The sequence below is a fragment of the Fundulus heteroclitus genome, chromosome 3 (genome assembly GCF_011125445.2).
Source record: "Fundulus heteroclitus isolate FHET01 chromosome 3, MU-UCD_Fhet_4.1, whole genome shotgun sequence".
NCBI classification, from domain to species: domain Eukaryota; kingdom Metazoa; phylum Chordata; class Actinopteri; order Cyprinodontiformes; family Fundulidae; genus Fundulus; species Fundulus heteroclitus.
In genome coordinates this window covers 31,121,461-31,141,356 of record NC_046363.1, presented here as the reverse complement: position 1 = coordinate 31,141,356, position 19,896 = coordinate 31,121,461, and the positions used below count along the sequence as shown (strand labels likewise).

The 19,896-nt window shown below is 39.2% G+C and overlaps 1 protein-coding gene across 9 annotated transcripts in view; it reads right to left on the bottom strand.

Moving 5' to 3' along the window:
• The window catches only part of arhgef1b (Rho guanine nucleotide exchange factor (GEF) 1b), an 81,460-nt gene that overhangs the window by 8,908 nt on the left and 52,656 nt on the right, over positions 1–19,896 (bottom strand). For 6 of the 9 annotated variants that reach the window (XM_036135186.1, XM_036135185.1, XM_021308297.2 and 3 more), the window contains 4 exons: positions 2,166–2,356; positions 1,927–2,073; positions 1,525–1,607; positions 1,219–1,344 (listed from right to left, as the gene is read on the bottom strand). In XM_036135186.1, coding sequence (XP_035991079.1) covers positions 1,219–1,344; positions 1,525–1,607; positions 1,927–2,073; positions 2,166–2,356 — 547 coding nt within the window. Of the gene's footprint in view, positions 1–1,218; positions 1,345–1,524; positions 1,608–1,926; positions 2,074–2,165; positions 2,357–6,148; positions 6,305–7,012; positions 7,025–7,956; positions 8,087–10,703; positions 10,890–11,283; positions 11,311–11,557; positions 11,628–11,753; positions 11,857–14,786; positions 14,817–14,906; positions 15,067–18,654; positions 18,793–19,896 lie in introns of those variants that run through there. The other 3 variants (XM_036135187.1, XM_021308298.2, XM_036135188.1) reach the window with 3 other exon arrangements.

The window sequence follows — 19,896 nt, the reverse complement described above, 5'->3', positions numbered from 1 at the left end:
AAGACAGTAACAATAAAAACAATTAAAACACTTATTACAGTATATATAAGAACAAGCTTCATAGCATGATTTCTCCATTTTTCCAAAATAGGTTTGAATGATCCCACATGAATCAATGTGGATAGATTCAGATCCTGCTGTTAGAAAGGTCCGAGTTGAAAATGCTTTTTTCCTCAAGTTCTGATTTTATTAAAGGAGATCAGGTCCCTAGAACAAAGTCTGTGGCTGGACTGTCTAAGGGCCACGTAGGAGGATAAATAAGGAGGGAACAGTTCAAAGACAGCTTTATAGATGAAAATGTACCAATGCAGGAGTCTGTGGATTGATAAAGATGACCAACTGACCCGAGAATATAAAGCTCAGTAAAGACTGAGTGATTTATACTCTGTTATGGACCGTGTTAGGCAGCGTCTAACATATGCAGAGATGTGGCAGAGGCTTTCAGATAAACAGCATCACAGTAACCTGCCAGAGGCGGGAAGGTCATTAGGACAAGATAATTATTTGCACTAAACGAGTGGCATGCTGTATTCCTGAAGAAATCAATCCCTTATTTAATCTTATAATTTTTACATGTTTAATATTATATTAAGATAGGATGGATATGAAGATTATGTATCACTACACATTGTTGTCAGCATTGCATTGAAACTGTATTGGCTCCCAGTCCCAGAAGTAAAATAAACCAGGACAATATAATACCAAAATAAGTAAAATAAGTCATGGATTAACCCAAAGAGTAAAATAAAAATAAGAGGTTGCATCTATGTGATATGGACATTTATATATTTTTTAAGTTGTAGGTGTGAAAGTCAACTAAGTTATAAATGGTAACAAATGTGGGTCAACAGGCAACCGTGTACCATGATAAACAAATAAATGTGGCACTTTTTAAGAGTAAAATGCAGCTAATTGAACGAATTGCAGATATCTCACTACTAGGCAACGAGAAGGAATGTGTGTGTGTGTGTGTGTGTGTGTGTGTGTGTGTAGCGTCACAGTCCATTTTAACAGTTTCACAGCTGTTGGGAAAAAGCTCATTTTCAGCATGTCAATGGCGCTTAAACGGGCACGAGATTTTATAATTCAAGGTGGAATAGAGTCACAATTTTCCGGGGCGACGGCTTTTGTTTACATTGATTTCTTGCATGTGTGAGCACATCTGTGCGCGCTCCGCTTTTACGTTTTGAGGAGCTTCTTTCCGAGGCTGTGTAATACCTGTATGAAGGAGTTGAAGCGGGGCTCTTTCTTCTGTCTTTGCTTGATCTGATCCAGGGCCCAGGTCTGGTGACTGCAGAACCTGGAGGTCAGTTTCTGGAACCACTCTCCTTCGGTGCCATCAAACTGGAACACATGGAGACATAGTGACATGGAGACAATTGGGGGAAATAAGAAACTTCTTTAACTGATGGATTTAAGCATTCGCTGAATCAAATAACTTCAAACTGTCACAGCTATGTTGAGACAATTTTGCCGTTAGTATTAATATTAGTATAAATGAATATAAAGACAAGATTAACTTACTCTGTTGAGCAACGTGGGGCTGATGCGTTTGACAATGAAGTTGTCATTTATACGCAGTTTCTTCAGGTTTTCATAGAGGTTAACTATAATTCAAAGGCAGACAGAAAGAGCATTGACTTCCAGCCTACAGAACACCTTTTACTTTAAGTAATAACCCAGGTCAACACTGTTTCAGTTGATCTAAATAACAATTTTAATGTAATATCTAAGCTCGATAGCAGAATAAAGACACTATTATCACAAATATAAACTCAAAGACATCATTAATTAACAGATATATTAAATGCTTTTGTTCTGCTTTCCAATCATTTGGAGAATTTGAAGGTACGACAAATCTATAAACACTCCTTTTATGTGTAGATGATAAATGAGTCAAAGCTGCATGATTAAAGCAGCACTCACAGTGCATTTCAATGATCTCCTCAAGGTTTGGGAAAATGGTGTCAAGCTCTATGGAAGTCAGGAGTTCCTCTTTCTCCAACGGTTTGGCGAACACCGACTGAAGCACGCTCAGCATTCTCACGTGGGCGTGCTCCGTGGCAAACAGCTCTAAGAGGGAAGGTGCAGGATGAATAACATAAAAAAAAGCATGTGCAATTTTAGATTCTTTTTTTTTTTAACCAAACTTTATTAAATTTTACCGTTTATAACTTCCTGCCTCTTGGTCTCCTTCGAGCTGAGGCCCTTCAGGACCTGAGGGGCTGCCTGCTGCCTCCAGCTGGGCGGGTCCAGCTCCAGCTCCTGCAGGCGGGGGTCAATCTCCTCCAACTGTGGGGAGGGGCTTGTTGGGGACTGGCTAGGCGCATCGGAAAGGAAATTCGGTCCTTCCAAACTAACACAGAAAAGACACATTATTTTTACAATTACCGTGACTTGACCAGGTAACATTCAGCCAGTCTTTACAGCGCCCTCTGCAGTTAGTTCTAGGAAATGTTTTATTGTAGAAGCATAACATCACACTGTTTTAATCATTTGACTAACCTGGGGAGTAAGAAAATAAATCATTACTTCTATTTTCTTCAGAACAGCATTGCTGGGTCACATTTTTGCTTCACATTATGCTGCAGAACTCTTTTCTTTTTGGACCAAGATGTTGTTACTCTGTCCTTTGCTACCTGATTCTGATTATTGTTTAGCCATTTTGGAGACGGGATTCTTTATAATTTTAAAACTTAAGTTAAAAATTTAAGTCTTCCTAGCTGTGTCGGCCAAAAGGGCCTCTGGACCATATTCTCAACAACTGCCCAAAAGTCCTGGGAGATGGAAGGTATATGTGGCGCCACAACAAACTCTTGAAGGCAGGAGGCCAGGGGGAGCAATATTGTTTTGATTCAGGCAGAAAAGAAGTCCACACACCACCTGAAGACCTCGGCAGGCGTACTAGCGTCCGCTCATGACCGGCAGCAGCAGGCCCATCTATGAAGACGGTTTCTGGGACATGTTGTCATAACAATCCACAGGCTGGATTCGGTTTTAACTTTTCGACTCATAAGCAAATAATGCTTTCGGAAACCAACATCCCCCAGGGAAAATGAAACTGAGGAGGTCCGTGGACAGAAGAAAGCAAAACACAGCTACGTGTTGAGACGTCCAAGAAAACAGGAGGAGGAATTGCTGTGAACCTACTGAGATGGGCTGCAAAGGATTTCAAGAGCAGCCCATCCACCATGCACCCAGGCTCCTTGGCAGCACAGGGATGCAGGGATACAAAGTCACCGTCATCTAATAGATGTTTTCTTTATAAGTCCTCAGCTCACAGACTGCAAAAAGGGAACAAAAAGCAAGTAAAATTTTCTTAAAATTAGTGTATTTTTCCTTGATTTGAGGAGCTAAATAAGTCTATTTGCCAATGGAATGAGTATTTTTACCCCTAAAATAAGATAATTAGACATCCTGCACTTGAAATAAGATGATGAAGATGAATTGTTCCTATTTTAAGTGCAAAAATCCTATTCCATTGGCAAATAGTCTTATTTACCTGCTCTAATCAAGAAAAAATACACTTATTTCAAGAAAATTTCACTTACTTTTTATCCCCTTTTTGCAGTGTAGATGATTTAGGTCTCACGTGAAGGAGGCTGGATGCTGCAGTTCTCCATAAGTAATCTTTGGTGACCTTTTAGCTCCTACACCAATCTCCCAAACTGTGCATAAAGACAAAATAAACCTGTGGCCTTGTCCAGCTTTGCTTTCTTTACTGAAACGTTTCATCATAAGGTCGCAATGACAACCCCTCCGGCCATTCAAAACTTCCCAGTCAGGATGGCCACGCCTTACTCACTTGGGAGCTTCCAGAAAGGAAGATGGCATGATCAAAATAAGAGAACTGTGGCGTGGGAGTCGGCAGGGGGACGAAGTGCAGAAAATCAAACTCAACATTCCCCAGTTCAAAGAGGTAAATGCATCAAATTTTCATTTTTCAAATACCACTACTGAAGAGGCGTCGCCCTTGGCTGATGTCAACACAGTTCGTGGAGACCTGTCCAATATCTGTTGGTAACAAGTCCCTGCTTGAAGTGTGTTTCGTTAAAGGCTACAGTTGCAGTTTTAAAATGTTCAGTTATTGCTCTGACTGCATAAATGGGCACGTTTAGGCCTGTAGCTACTGTGTAGAAGCCGATCCTTGAATTAGGAAGTTTGATTCACACCTGCCTGTCCTGAAGAACTTGTCTTGTTTTTCTCATTTAGAGAAGCAGCTAAAAGAAATGAGACCTGGTGTCTTGATATATCATACCTCGGGGAAACAGGAACTCACAAATTACTAATTAAAAAAAGACCCTAGGCCGATTTTGCCCCATGCAATAAAATTGCTCAAATTGAACTTTTAAATGAGATATAACAATAAGTAGCTGTACTTATTTATCAATGAGTTTTACTAATCTTCACCAACAAAACTGTAAAAGGCCTTACAAAAAGATGCATAAGAATATTTCTAGTGACAAAAAGCTGTTACTCCCCCTTGAGAATGACACAAAGCGTAAGCAGCCATAAACAGCAGGCTTTACGAAACTGCAAAGAAATAAATCTGTTCAAAGTGAAACAGATGTTTACAAAATAATATCAATTTATCAAGATTACATAAGATGAAATAAATGATGGTGGACATAATCTCCCCCTTTGGCTGCACTCAGAGCTCTCAGTCTGAGCAGATAACTCTCAGTCCGGTCAGCACATCTGGACCCTGCACTTTGTTTTTCTAATATTACACTCAAAACATCTCAGCCCCTGTCATCTCGATCGAATATTAAAAGCTCTTTTCAACACAAGTCACAGATTCTCGATTGGATTGAGAGCCGAGCTTTAACTCCAGCTCCCCAAAATATTCGCCTGGTGTCTTTGAACCATTCCGGTTCAGCTTTTGATGTACGCCTGGGGTTGTTATTCAATATGAATGGAATATAAATCTCCTCCCAAGTCACACTTCTCTTGCATACTGAGTCACATTATTATTATTATTATTATTATTATTATTTTCTGCATTCATGTTTCCCTCCTTTACAAGTCTTCCAGGGACTGCTGCTGAGGAATATCATCGGACCAAGACACTGCCACCATTACACTTCACAAAAAAACAATTGTGAGATTGTGGAAAATTTGAGTATGTGGCGGTTGCCAGACACAGCAACTAGTCTGATGGTAAAAAAAAGAAGAAAAACTCAGTTTCTGTCTTATCAGACCTGAAAACATTTTCCAGATTGACCTTGGAGTTTACTACATGCTATTGGATGAATGTCAGGGGAGATTTCATATAAGGCCTTTTAGCGTTTCCTAACTCCTATAGCCTCTTAACAGCCTCCTGTAGGTCTCTTTGTGACTTTTTCCACAAGTCTTCTTCTAACAAGGTTAATCAGTTTTTGAGTCCCGCCAACTCTAGGCAAATGGACAAGTTTTATACTTTTTCCATTTGATATCGATGAATTTATCTGAACTCTGTAGGGGTTTCCAGTGAGTTGGAAATCTTTCTTTTTACCCATCACCTGAATTAAACTTTTCTGTTATCGTTTCCATGACTTGCTTCAGGACTACTTCCTGCAGGAATACTGATCTGGACCTCCCCCAAACAGGTATTTTTATACTGCAATTACTTCACACACCCACATTTATTCGACTCCCCATTTCAAATAATTGGAATATTGTTGGCATCACTTACAACTTCTCATGGTATATTTTAAATAATTGGCACATTGTAAAAACCCATTTTCACTTCGACATTAAATAAGATTTTTTTCTGTGCAAACTCTAGTCAAAAAACAATGGATTACATAGACTGTTATGTCATTTATAAATGCAATATAAATGTAATACATCCAACAGTGTTGAGACCATTTATAGACCTATGAATAGTGTATTACTACAAATAATAAACAGAAGCTTATGTGCATAAGAAACTGAAATCTGCCAGGGCCATAAAAAAAATAGATTTTATATTATATATATATATATATATATATATATATATATATATATATATATATATATATATATATATATATATATATATCTTTTCCAAACAGGCAGTTCTATGGATTATGTTTCATCTGAAAATACTTGATTTCCTGTCTGTCCCTGCTGTGAGCTTCTCCAGCCGTAGAGGCTTCAGTAAAAGAGGGGCTGTCCATCTTACGGATGGAGGTGCTGCGGGGAGAGCGGGGCAGAAGTTGTTGCTGAGGAAGGAGGCTGGAGGTCCACGTCGCTACGGGAGCGAGACTGTTTACGAGAAGAGCCACGGCGCCGAGACGAGTGCCGGTCCACGCGGGCGCTCTCGCTGCGTCCCACTTTCCTGTTTAAGGGATGGAAGGGAGGAGAGGACCAGGGGGAGTAGGGTGATGAGGGTGAAAGACAACGGGGACAGGATAAAGATGTGGGGGAGGGGAGGTTCCAACAGGAGGAACAGAGAAAGAGGAAAAAAGAAGAAGAAGAAACATACAGATCCAAAAGACAGTGGAAAAATGAAAACAGTCAATTTACAGAGAGGTGTGAGGATGGGATTTGAGTTAATTATGATGTTAATTATGAGAGTAAAGAGGATGATGGAGAACTTCAATTAATTCAAGACTTACATGTATAAAAAAGAAAAAAATAACAAAGACAGATGCCGAATGAAAAGTAAATATGCATGACATGCCATGCATATTTAGTAAGACAAAAAAAAAAAAAAAAAAACATGGAAAACCTTTTTAGACATGGTAGCATCTTAGTGCTACTCAGCAGGAACATGTTTAGCCATGCATTGCCTCTATAAATGTATTTAGCCTTACTTCTCCAGTTTCAGACACAGCAGGTATTTCTAATCCAGCCGGTCTCCGTAATCGAGCTAATCCCTTCGCATCAGTTTAAACATACTTAGCCAGTTTGTGTTGCATCGCAACAGGAACACAAAACTCAACGTAAAGTGTGTTTGCTTATGAGCGTTGTGCTCTCTGTCTGCATCGTATGTGAACAGAAATTGGGGGCCTGAAGCTTGTCCCGTGTCTCTGCTGACACCCACCTTGTCTTCCGTCTGCAAAAACACGGAACATCACACGGTTACACACTCTCCTTTGCCCGTCACACAGCTGTCTTCAACCACAGTCACAACCAGAACATGCATCAATGCACACCCCAACATGAGTGACACCCTGAAGATGTTACTGAACCACGGTCCAAGCTGCATGCCAGGTATGGTAATAAAAGCTCCTGGCAAAACAACATGTAATCGCACAAACTGAAGAGACAAAGCGGAGATGAAGGACGGGTCCTGATTTTGACACACGGCGACACCTTAGAAAGCACATTGACTAAAGCAGCTAAGATATGGAAGTAAATATGTAGCTCGCTTATGATTGACTGAAGATCGGAACTTGATTTCTGGCTGGAAAGCTGCACCTTGGAGAGCAAATAATTGCTGTTATGAAGCCAGATTTATGACAAACTTATCACAGCGGAGAAAAAAAAAAAAACGTATGTGGTGCCAGTATGTGGCCGATTCCGAGAAAACAAGGCGCTACCGACTTTACAAACTGAGGCCAATAAAAATTGCGATGAAGCTCTGATGTTAAAATGAGAAGAATCGGGACACACAGAAACACAAGAGACAGCGAGATAGCAGAGAAGGAGAAGACATGCCACTGTGAGGAAGATGAAGGACAAAGGGTAAAAGGGAGAGGGAAGGCAAGGGGGGCGGAGTCCATGGTCACCTCGGTGAGGGTCCTTCTCACAACTGCAGGCGCTGTTAGCTAGCGAGCGACGGGCGGCATGACAAGAGCTAGCACACAGCAGGGACAGACCGCTGGGGGAGTTTTACCACGCTCCCTCAGCCAGCGCAATTCAGACACATTGTGCTTATCCTGCCCCATTCCCCACATATTTCCAGTTCTAACCCCCGTGCCAGCTCTAGTCCTGAGCCATTACGCTGCCGTAATGCAATGTTCTTCCCGTCTTTATCCTTCTCACCTGTCTTTGTCCGACTCTTCCGGGTGAGCATCGTGGGCCGAACTGTGCTCGACGACAGAAACCCCGGCTCCCATCTCTGGAAGGGGTCCATCTGTCGGAGTGGGAAGCTCTAAGCAGTTGCCTGGCTGGCCTAAGAGCGTAGAAAACCAAATTTGTTATCAACTAGGAATTACAAGTCAACAGCGGTCAGATCATTTGAAAGGATGATTAAACTTAAAAGGTAGAATCATGTGCATTTGTCCGTGTACATAAACGCAATGCTTATTAACGATTTAGCACATTATTTCTAAGCTTCACTGTAAAATTACACGTCATTAAACAAAATTTAAGCTACAACTATTGTTTAATTACAGAAATACAACATGGTTTATCTTTTTTTTTTTACTTTTTATTGGGGATAACAAACAAAAAAGATGCTGGACTGATTTAATTATAGTGCAATGTAACAAAAACACCTTAAGAGAATTAATACAAGGAGCCAATATGTAACAATATTCAAATCTCTCTTAGTTTTTTCTTCAATTTTTCACATTACAATCACATGTTTCAGGGTCTTTTAGTAAGAATTTACGGAATGAGTAACATTGATTTTTAAGTCTTGCCACAGGTTCTAAATTGGATTTAGGTCCAGACTATTTTTGTCACCTATCTCAGAAAGCGAAACTCATGTAGATTTATCACACAAAGTGAAATGTGTCATCAATCTCTTGTCATTTTCCTGATATAAGGCTTACAGGTAATGAAACCCCAAAATTCTGTATCTCAGGAAATCTGAATATTAAGAAGTTAAATATCGGGAAACTTATGGTGTCACACCCTAATCAGCTAATTGATTCAAAACGCTTGCAAATGTTTCCTGAGACTTAAAATGGCCTCTGAGTCTGGGTCAGCTACACGATCGCGGGGAAGATGCTGACCGTCTTTATGAAGATTCTGACCTCATTTCATAGCAGGACTTGGCACTGACCTACACAGCCAAAAGTACCAAAGGCTGGTTCAATGATCATAGTGTTATTATCATTATTATTATGGTGTGCTTGCCTGGCCAGCAAACTCACCTGACCTGATGACTATAGAGAATCTATGAGATATTGTCAAAAATGTGACGAGACACCAGACGAAACGCTGCAGATGACCTGAAGGCAGCTATCAAAGCAACCCAGGCTGCTATTCCACCTCAGCCGAAGCTCAGGCTGATCGCCTCTATGCCACGTCACACTGATACAGTAATTCATTCAAAAGGAGGCCCAGACAAGCGTGGAGTACATAGCAAAGAACATAGCCTGACATTCCTGTTTAGAACATTCTCATTTTCTGAGACATTACACTTTGGCTTTTCATTTTATGTAAGCCATAATTATCAAAGTTCAAAGTATATATGAGTTTCAGTCTCACTCTCAAATGAGTGCCATCATGTTTCAGTGGCGGTTGTGTAGTTTTCTCCATGTGAAACAAAATGTTTGATTTTGCACTCATTTGGCCGGAGTGAGTGCAAACATGCCCTGTGGCAAACTGCAAAAGGAACCTCTTGGGTCTGGATTGCAACACTGGCTTGCTTCCTGCCACTTGTGGAGTGCACAAATAATAGCTTTCTGGGCAACAGATTATCCATCCTGAGCTGTGAATCTCTGCTACTCCTTTGGAGTTACCATTTGGTATCCTTACAGATTCCCTGATAAATGCTCTAATTCTCCACCTACCAATTTAGGTGTACAATCATGAATGGGGGAGGTTTTACACCACTGTGCGTTACACACACACACACACACACACAATGGATGGAGTGGTGATCAACAATGCTGTTGGAGATAATGTTTTACCGTTCAAGGTAGAGCTTAAAAAGAAAATCTCCGATTTTATTAGACCAACTTTGATCAATGGATTTTTTTTCGTCCTTTTTGTTTCACAAAAAGAAATTAAAGAAATTATTTTAAAAACTTGCTTTTATGTCAAGCATTTTGTCTGGGAGTGTACCTGAATTTAAAGTGCAGCTAAATACAAGCTGTGAAACAGGCTTATAAAACAAGATGCCGTTGTAAACAATGAAAATATGACAAAATGTTTGCTACTAGTGGTGTTACACAATGAGCCAAAACAGGCTTCACTTCACTTGTGTAACTTCAAACTAACTTTAAAAATATAAGTAAATTATTAAATTAAAGTGCCTTGTATTATGGTAAAAAAATAAATAAATTCAGCATTGCATGCCGTTCTCTTCATGGAAGCCCAATGAGTGCATTGGCGAAATCAAATCCAGATTTTCCGAAAATTTTATCTAAAAGAAAAAAACTTGTAAATTTGAATTAATTTATCAATTTATCGCCTCGCTCAAATACAAGTTGAGTGGCATAACAATTGGGAAATGACAACAAAGGAATGGCCAAGAAATGTCTATTTATATTCAGATTGAATTTCATGTATGTGGACTCTATTTAGAAATTACTACTGAAAGCAGTGGTTTCCACTACATCCTACTTTGAGGCACCAGCCTAATTGTGGCTGAATGCAAATCTACACAAAACTTCTTAGAATTTTATTTGTACAAAAAAAAAAAAAAAAATTAAATACAGTGAAATCCATGCATCTGTTTCCTTTCATTTCCACTATCAGATTAAATCCAAATAAGATATATTCAAATGTGTGGTTGTAATGTAAGCTAAATAAAAAAAGGTGAAGGTTTGCAGGGCACTACAGTTGTCACGGTTATCGTTTTCAGTGTCAACATAAAATACAATTCACAGTTTTACCATCATTCGGAGTGAGCTCTGTGTTGTTGCTGGTGGTAATGGGGTTGCTGCTTAAAGGTCCAGGGGACTCCACGTTAGGCACCGAGGGTGAGCTTTCAGGTTTTTTGATGGAAGGAACTGGAGTTTCTGTCAACGAGCCTCGGGCAGAACCCCCTTTAATTTCCTTTCCCTTGACATCTTTATCCACTGCAGGACAAGAAATGGACATCTTTATGTAAATTGAACAACTACAATGCGGCTGCAAAAAGCCATAAACCAAAAGCACCCCGGTCAGGTTAACAAAAAAAAAAAAAAAGGAAAAGACTATGGAGACAGGCAAAGAGGAAGTTTGGTGCAATCATGGTTCCTGCTTACGGTGAGATTGTTAGTTTGACACAAGTGAGCATCTTAAATCCTCCGTGTGAGCTTCCACAGGACACCACAACTAAATATCCACTCAAACAAACTCAGGTGAATAACGAGACACCCACACCCTCTGGTTTGATTTTGAACATGCAGACATGCGGATGCATTGATTAGTAGGGATGTCATTAATATACAGATACAGTAACAGGGGAGGTGGACTCTGAACAAAGAGTACCTTCATTATCTTTTAGTTTGACTTCCACTGCAACAGGAAAGAAGGGCAAGACATGTTCTTATATGCAGACCATTCATAAAAATGAATAGGTAAAAGTACTAACTACGAAAAAATGAAAGAAAATATTTTCTAATGTCTCTAATGCAGAGTTTGAACACATATTTAACATATATTCTTTTCATATAACTTGAAATGTACATTTTAAATGTTTAAAATAAAGATATTTAGACATTACATAAAAAATGTGCAAAAGGAAAAAAAAAAAGTATTTTACTACTGCCTCCGATCCAGTTAGGAACATGGAACCCCCTATTACTCTTGGGCTTTGGAGGATCATGATTCTTCTGCAAACATAAAGATAACAGACAAGATTGTAAGCAGATAAAATTTAATTTAGGCCGCATCACATTATTTTATTCTACATAAAGATACAAGGATGTCTCCCTTCTGCATGGACGAGGATGCCTCACCTTAATCCACGGGAAGCCTCTTTTCGACTTCTTACTATCGCCTGCCCTGTTTTTAACTTCGAGGTGCTTCATGTAGCCAGCTACTGCAGAGAAGATGGCTTGGCTGCGAGAGAAGTTAAGGACAGGTGTTATTTAAAAAGTTAAAAACAAATACATTTTCTAAAGATTGACATTCCTCCGGGATGCATATAACAGTAAAGCTACAGGTACCTGGGCACAGTGGTGGACAATAAACTGACATTTGAACCCCGGGCCGATGCTGTGTGCAGAAAAGCCCACCAGAGGATGCACTTTCTCTGAAAATTGGCAAGCTCAATTGTGTTTTTGTTGAAATCTTTTAGCTGGTTTACTGACTCTTCTCACTTTTTTCCTTTTTTTTTTTTTTGATGGTTTGGTTTGCTGATTCTAAACAAAATTGTAAGCGCTTGTAAAGCATTACCAAAGAACGCTGATAGTTCATACGTACAAGCGATTAATTTTATGGACCAACTCAAGTCCAGATCAGTCTTAATGGATCCCACCCATCCCTAGATATACAGTCTAAGCTCCTTCCTTCAGGTAGGAGATACACCATGTCAAGGTGTATCACCTACCTGAAGCTTTTTAAACAAATTGTACAAAAAAATGTCCTGATCTGAGGTTGTTATAATATCGCTGCACTTAAACTTAAAATGATGGTGATCCCCTTGTCTTATCAATGTGTGATGGGTTGTGTGATTGTTGCTACTACTACTCGTTAGGAAATCAAAGGCTAACAGAACCACAGCAAAGTTACTAATTTTTATTCGTTTGAGCTTTCTGTCATTGTAAATGCTGGATTTTGGGATAGTGGCGGTCTTTCGAAAGAGTTGAGGTGTGGTCTGTGTTCACATACAGAGGCTGTTGTTTCTAGTTTATAACGCCATCTATGCTAATCATTAAAATGTGATGCCATGTCTGGATCTGCTGTGGCGTAGCTGGCTGCAGGCGGAGCCCGCGGGCCCGTCGTTGCGGCCCCCCGGGGGCTTCTGCACTGTGGCTGCTGGGGGGGGTTTCCTCGGGCTCTCCTCTGCTCTTCTGTTATTCTACTCTATTTTTGTCATCTTTCCTCCCTTTTAACATTTTTGCCACAGCTTTCTCTCTTCCTTTCTTTCTCTTTAATCTTTCCATTTCTGTATCCACTGAATTTGAAATATGACCAAAATAATGTCCAATAACATCCAAATAATGTCCACTTACCAATAAATCTTTTTGCATAAGTATCAAGTGGAGCACTATAGCAAAAGCAAATATGCTCCCTTTGTGAAAGTAAATCTGTTGGGCTCTCTTTGGCACTAAGAAAGCAAATCTTATGGCTACATTGCCAGACAGGACCGATAAAAAAATTAAATAAATAAGATGCCATTGTCAGTTTAAAGAAACTATCCTCTCTCTATGGAAAGCTGTTTTGGTATTCACTTAAATGATATATATTAATATTTTTTGACAAAATGTTTATTTGTTTTTAGCTCTTGATTCTAAAGCATTGATTTCTGCTTCATTTAAAAAAATGTAACCTTTAAAGTAGTTAGACGTTCTTAACATAACTAGAGCCGTCATAATGTTAAATGATGCTAAGGTATCAAAAGTGTTTTCAAAAAGAGGAAACGTAAATTTTTAGCTGCATCAAACCTTTTTGCACATTACTCTTATTATGTTACTCTTGAGTTATTTTAATATGAGTACACAAAATAATGGAAAACATCTTAGTATATTTTCTGAGGGCATTCATAGGAACTATCCATGAACATCTAAAAGTAAAGATCAGTTTAGACTGCCTGAGTTGGCTTCTCATCGATTGACAGCTGTTCAAAACTCCTCTAAAGGCGACTCTCTAATTGTACGCCACCAGACGTTTCACCACAAATTCCACTAAATGTGAAATGAAAACCTGTTCCAGCTTTACTTTTTGAATTATTGAACATCCGCTGATGTTTATGAAACGTCTCATCCTGCTAAACAGCAGCTAGAATTTTTAACACTGTTCATTAGATATCAGATAGAGCTGGAAAGCATCATTATTGACCAAAATGGCTTTCCATACTTCTCACACATGACGTTGCCTTTGCTTACAATATAAATAGTTAACATAAAGAAACAATTTGAAACTGGTTAATGAAAGTTTTTCAAGATAAATCAGAATGATCAGAAAAGGGTATTGGCAAAGCTTTACCAAAAACTGGATACCGCACACAAAACTCTTGAGCAGCAGCTCTTTTTCATGGTCTCGACAAAGTTTGTTCACAAACTTTACCCAACTTGACTAAAGAATGAGATGGCAACTTCTTTTGTACCTCAAAGTGTATAATAATGCGAGAGCAGAGTATTTATCATTCTTGAAATAAATTTGATGAAATTTGGCAAGGAGAAAAAAATGCAAAAGGGGGTAAAAATAAGGATGGAAAAGGATGGAAAAGAAAAAAGACAGCAGGGACGCAAAAAGTAATTTTTTTCCTCCAGAGGAGGAGCTAAGAAGAGTGGGAAGAAAGAAAAAAAAGACCTACATGGAGGGACGAAGGAGGAGTTGAGGAGATATTTGAGAAAAGGAGGAGTGCAGGGGAGGAACACACAACTGAAGAGCTTCATATTAGAAACCAACACAAAGCTGTAAAGCGTATCATCCCTGGAGTACAATAACAAACAAAGCAACTCAAAGCAAAGGACTCAGGACAAAAACATGCAAAAGCATGCAGAGCATTTTTAAATGTATGTGCTTTGTCAAACCCTAAATGCAAAACAGAAATAAACATACGAGTGTGTAAGAAGAGATCATAAAAGATTAAAATATATATATATGAAAGCAGTAAGATTTTGGAGAATAAAAGCATCAACTTTAGGTTTACTCTTCTGCAGGAGTAACTTTGTCATTAGACATTTGGTGGGCTTGAATGTATATGCAAAAATCTTGTGGTTTAGCCCCACCCAGGCTAAGCATGCAGAGACGAAGCACATTAAAACAAAAACAGCGAGGAAAACATTTCAAAATCAAGAAGCTTAAATAAGAGTGTAACTCACCATTTTTCCTCATCTGGGACAAAAGTAAGTCTAAAACAGGAGAGAGGAAACGGATTTCAATGACTTGTCGAGTGAAGAGGGAAAAAGAAAGCACAGTTATTCATAGAGCACCGAGCTTACCTCTTCTTTTTAAGTAGCATTTTTCCCTTCGCTTGCTCGACTGATTATCAGTTCTGTTTTGGGTCGGTGGAATTTAAAGTGACTAAGCTTTTCGTGCTGCAACTCAAAGCTGGCTATCTGGTTGTTGTGTTCAGGGGTAAAGCTTTTGATCATATTCTAAAGTTTGACCACCAAAAAATAAAACAAAAATAATAAAAAAAAAAGATCAAGAATGTGAAATGAAAAGCATCCAAAATTTTGATAATCCCTCTTCTAATACTTCAAAAACTGAACTTGTACATCCAAAACCAATGCAAAGCAAAAGTATTGTCTCCCAACTATCTGCTGCCGTTTCTTCTCCTGCAGAGAGTCTGCACAAAAAGGAAATCTGGAATCCGAAATGCTCCAACACAGCGGAAACGGTCTATTTAACCATGTTTTTGTCTGATGCAACATGCAGGCAAGACAGTAGACATTCGATCCTTGTGTTTTCGGACGAACATAAGGAATGGGAGGGGTTTCCCTGGGATTTCCCTGCATTATCCAATCGAATGTCTAGTCCACCTAGTTTGCATCCCTGCAGAGACCAATGAGCAACAAATGGGGTGAGGTCACTGTGCTCTGGTCAAGGCAGAGGGGTTTGTGTGTGTGTGCGGAGGGTGATCGGGTGCAAGATTGTAGCGGGGAGAGGGACAGAGAGACGACTGTTAGAAGGAGTGAATAGAGTGAGGGTGACTGGATCATTTGAAGATAGACACCCAACATTGCTGGGGCTGAATTAAAACGTGGTTGATGTCTTGGCAGGTTTGCCGACATCCACTATCGCGGTGACTGTTTTCACAGGGCGACAGCAGAGCGTGAACACTGCATCTACTGTCATTTCTACTTCCTTCTCCATTCTCCTAACAGGATGAAGTCAAACAATCCCCTGCCCTCTCCGTGGCCCACTTCCCCTCCCCGTCTGACCTGCTTCATGAACAGGATGAAAAACAGTCGATGGCTGTGGGGTCAAAGCCAACTTTCAGCTGGGATCTGCAGCTTCCTTTTTTTTCCTACTGTGCTCATCGCAGACGCTGTGCTGCGCTGATAATCTTCTGAATCTTTTTCCTCCCTCTCTCTAGTTTTGCATGAGAGCCACCCCCCCTCCCTAAAAGAGCTGGCATAACTCCAGAGAGAGCCCTCCTGCCAACGTGGCACTGCTGCCTCCATCTTTTCCTCTCTGCCTTCTCACGCTGTTTTGTTGCGCTTCCGTCGCTGATCTCTTGCAGACACTCTCACCCAGACTGCTTCTATTTCCTGCTTGTTGCTCGATTCCCCTCTGTGCTTTCAGTGAAATGTATTGCATACGTGCATAAATGTAATACACAGCTGGTACCGCTATTAATTCACATTCAGGAATGTTCAAAAATGCGGGGTTTATTAATAGAAACTGAAAATAAAATAATCACATTTCCCTATTACACACCGAGCAGCTTAAATGACTAGGCATGGGTGGCTATAAGGTCATTTCAGAATTTTGCAGGTCAGGATATAAATAAAAATTAAAATAGATAGCTATTTCCAGACTTTATTCCCTAGCCTTCCTTACTTCCGTACAATTTGTTTCTTACCACCTTCCTTCCTTTTTTTCTTGCATCTCTCCTGCTTTCCTCCCTCAGGTGCCAAATGACTTTCTTCCTTACTTGTGCCATTACTTCTTCCCCTCCTCATCTTTCCTTCCTTCTTTTCTTCTATCCTTGTGTCCTGCCTCTCTTCTTTATGTCCTTCCATCCTTGTGTCCTTCCTTCCTGCTTTGTGACTCTTCCATTAATTTTCTTACCAGGGTGCTTCCTTGCTACTTTCCTTTCTAGTGGCTGTGTCTATTCATGTTGCATTAGAACACGATTACTTGAACATTTAAAAATGTTGGATATGTATGTTTCCTTGTACCATTAAAAATTACCAAAAATGTCAAAGACATAAACCCTGCCAAACTGAATCCCTGCCAAACTGAATTCAATAATCTGAACTTGTTCAGATTATTGAACGTGTTTGCCGTTAGGTTGTTTCCAGAGTAACCCTGGGAGTTTAAGCAGCTGATATTTGCTGGTAAATAAGCCAGACTACCTGCTGGGTGGGGTCTGCTCTTCAAGCTCCTGGCTTGTCAACTTAAGTCATAAAAGAGCAAGTAGTCGCGTTTCCATCAACATTTTTTAATGCAGATTTTGAAGTATCGTAATAAAAGGGGTTGATGGAAACAACAAAATTCGAATTAACTCACCAAATTTAGCCAAAAATGGTTATTATGCTCACTTGTGGTGGTTTTTGACTTTTTCAAATAACAGTAAATGCGCTAAAGAGGGGACAAAAACACATTTGTTGAATCAGTTCAGCGTAGTGAACGTTTTTTTCGCATCAGCTGTTTCTGCTGCCGGTGTCCTCCCGGATATTCCCATAATGCTGGAAAACGGGTCTGGAAGCAACAACAGGTACGTGTGGACCAACGAAGAAACGCGAGTATTTTTCTAAGTCTCATCCGTAATTGAAAAAAAAAATTTACACATTAATTAAAGCCTTGCTCCATTACTGATCTGTGGTCCGCGCTAATTAGCAACATCTATTTCTTGTTTATTACAGCCAACGTCAACGTATGACAACATTATGCTGTGCGTCTCCAGGTTAATTCGCTACAAACATTGGAAACGCGTCTGATGCCCTTTTTCTTTTTTGCTACATTTTAAAAGTTCGCTCAGAATTCACACGAGAATTGGATGGAAACACAGCTAGTGTCTTTAATGGTGGGACATATGACTTTTAGCCACTGGACTGGCAGTGTAGAGCAACATGTGGGAGAAGGGCATAAAACTGGTCAGTTTCATTAACAAGGACTCCAAACTCTAAGAACAGTTTGGGAACATTTTTTGCAGCTTTGAAATAAATATTTTTAAAAGTTTGGTGCACCTTTAAAGTGGTAACCAGCCCATGATTCCATTTAATTAAAATTACTCAAAAGTTACATTTATTAAGAATAAACTAGAATAAATGAACAAAGAATGCAGTTCTGATTAAAACAGCACTTCCTGCAGACATAAACCCCTCTCTACAATGAGAGCATCTTATATCAAACATTAGGTGCAAACTGGAGTAAAAAAACAACCCAAACTTTCACCAAGTGTGCATCCTTAAACAGTAAAGATGTAACCAACTTCTCAAAGCAATCATCACTCCTGCTACACTGTATATTTCAGTATAGAAGACAGACTGTATTAAACATCGGCTGTAATGAACTGGCCGTATTTCAAGCTGAGCTGCTACAGATTTGAGTCATTAGAGGATTAGCTGGTTATTCCATCATTTAGGACTGCATGTGTCACACATTTTAGCTGCTTATCACAACAAGAACCAGCTGGTAGAAATTTCAGCCCCATGAACAGAGCTATAAACTATTACATTTTGATTTAATAATAAGTAAACTCACTGTTAAAGAAATGATCAGTTACCACATTATTCTGCCTCTGTGCATCCAGATGCAGGTTTAAGATTGTGCGTAAACGCGTTTGGCCAAGAACACCAACTTTCAAATGTCTTTAAAAATACTTGGGGGGGGGGGGGGGGGGGGGGGGGGGCTAAAAACACAACAACAACTAAAACACAATTTTCACTCATAGATTAAAGGAATGTTTTGGTCACATCTATCAAAAAATGAGCCTCAACTGTTTGTCTTTGCAGAATGTGAATAAGACCTCAGCCTGTGAAGTAACTCCTAAAAAGGAAAGAAAACTGCACTCACTGGGAATCATACAACTTCTCCAGCAGATTCTCAGCCACAGACTTCTCCTTCATGTCCATCGGGACGCGGTCAGTGGGATAGTGATTCTCAACATCCATCACCTGCTCCTCGCTTAGGGTCATACCCATCATCCTCTTTTGCCTGTGTAAGACAAAGAGGGGCAGACTGTTAAGGGAGAACATTCCCACAAATAACGGGGAATGCTGTTAGTTTTACTCAAAAACAGACACTGGTGCACCAAAGTCTGCTTTTAATTGTTTTATTAAACTTGGCTAAATATAGGATGTATTTTTAAAGAAAGAATGGCCAAAGTCATGTTCTTAATGCTGAAAATACATAAAAAAAATGTCTATGCATTTCAACCAAGCCCAAAAGAATTTTGCAAACTGGATGCCTTTCTTTAAAAAACCCAAACAACCAAAGTCCTTTTCAAGTTTTGGATCTACAATGATGTACACATCCTGTTCTTAATAAAAAAAAATAATACTTTCAATGGAAATATTTCATGCTTGGTTTAATTTTTAAGGCTGGTAAAACAATTTGCTGATTTCCATCTGATTTTAGTTTACGAAAAATTATATTTTCTTGGCCTGCAAGTACTCTTGACTTGACAATTTTGGCCCATGTGACAAAAAGTAGTTTTTTTACTTGGGCCGTTTTGTTTTTATAGTTTCAATGTCAATGTTTTCACGCAAAGAAAGAAAATTCTCAGAAATCTACTACTGAACTGATTACAAAAAAACAAATCAGTCACACAGATATTTCTATATGATGTGTAAACGCTGATTAAAATCATAATAAAAATGTGAAAACAACTAAAGCTCTAATGTGGAATTTTGGATAAAGTAGTATTTAAATTTAAGGTCTAGTTTTTAAATGAAACTGAGTTTCTCAAAATGATGGTTGATAAATTATGTGAGAGTTTAATTGTAACCCTAAAAAATTTATAGAAAACAGACAAATGAGTACTGTTACAATGAATATTTTTCGTTTATGTCTTAAGAAAAGGTTTGGATGGAAATTAAAAATGTAAAGCATTATTGATTAAGGATGAAATAGGATGCACCTAATGTCTCACCCCTTCGCTGTAAAGCTGACGACTCAATGGGTCATAACTTTACCAGTTCATTGAAGAAAATTATACCTGAGCCAACTAATCTGCATATACAGCACTGCATCTAAATATTTCAGATAAACTATTTCAGTTTCAGACAATATAAAACCAGTAAATACAAAACGCTC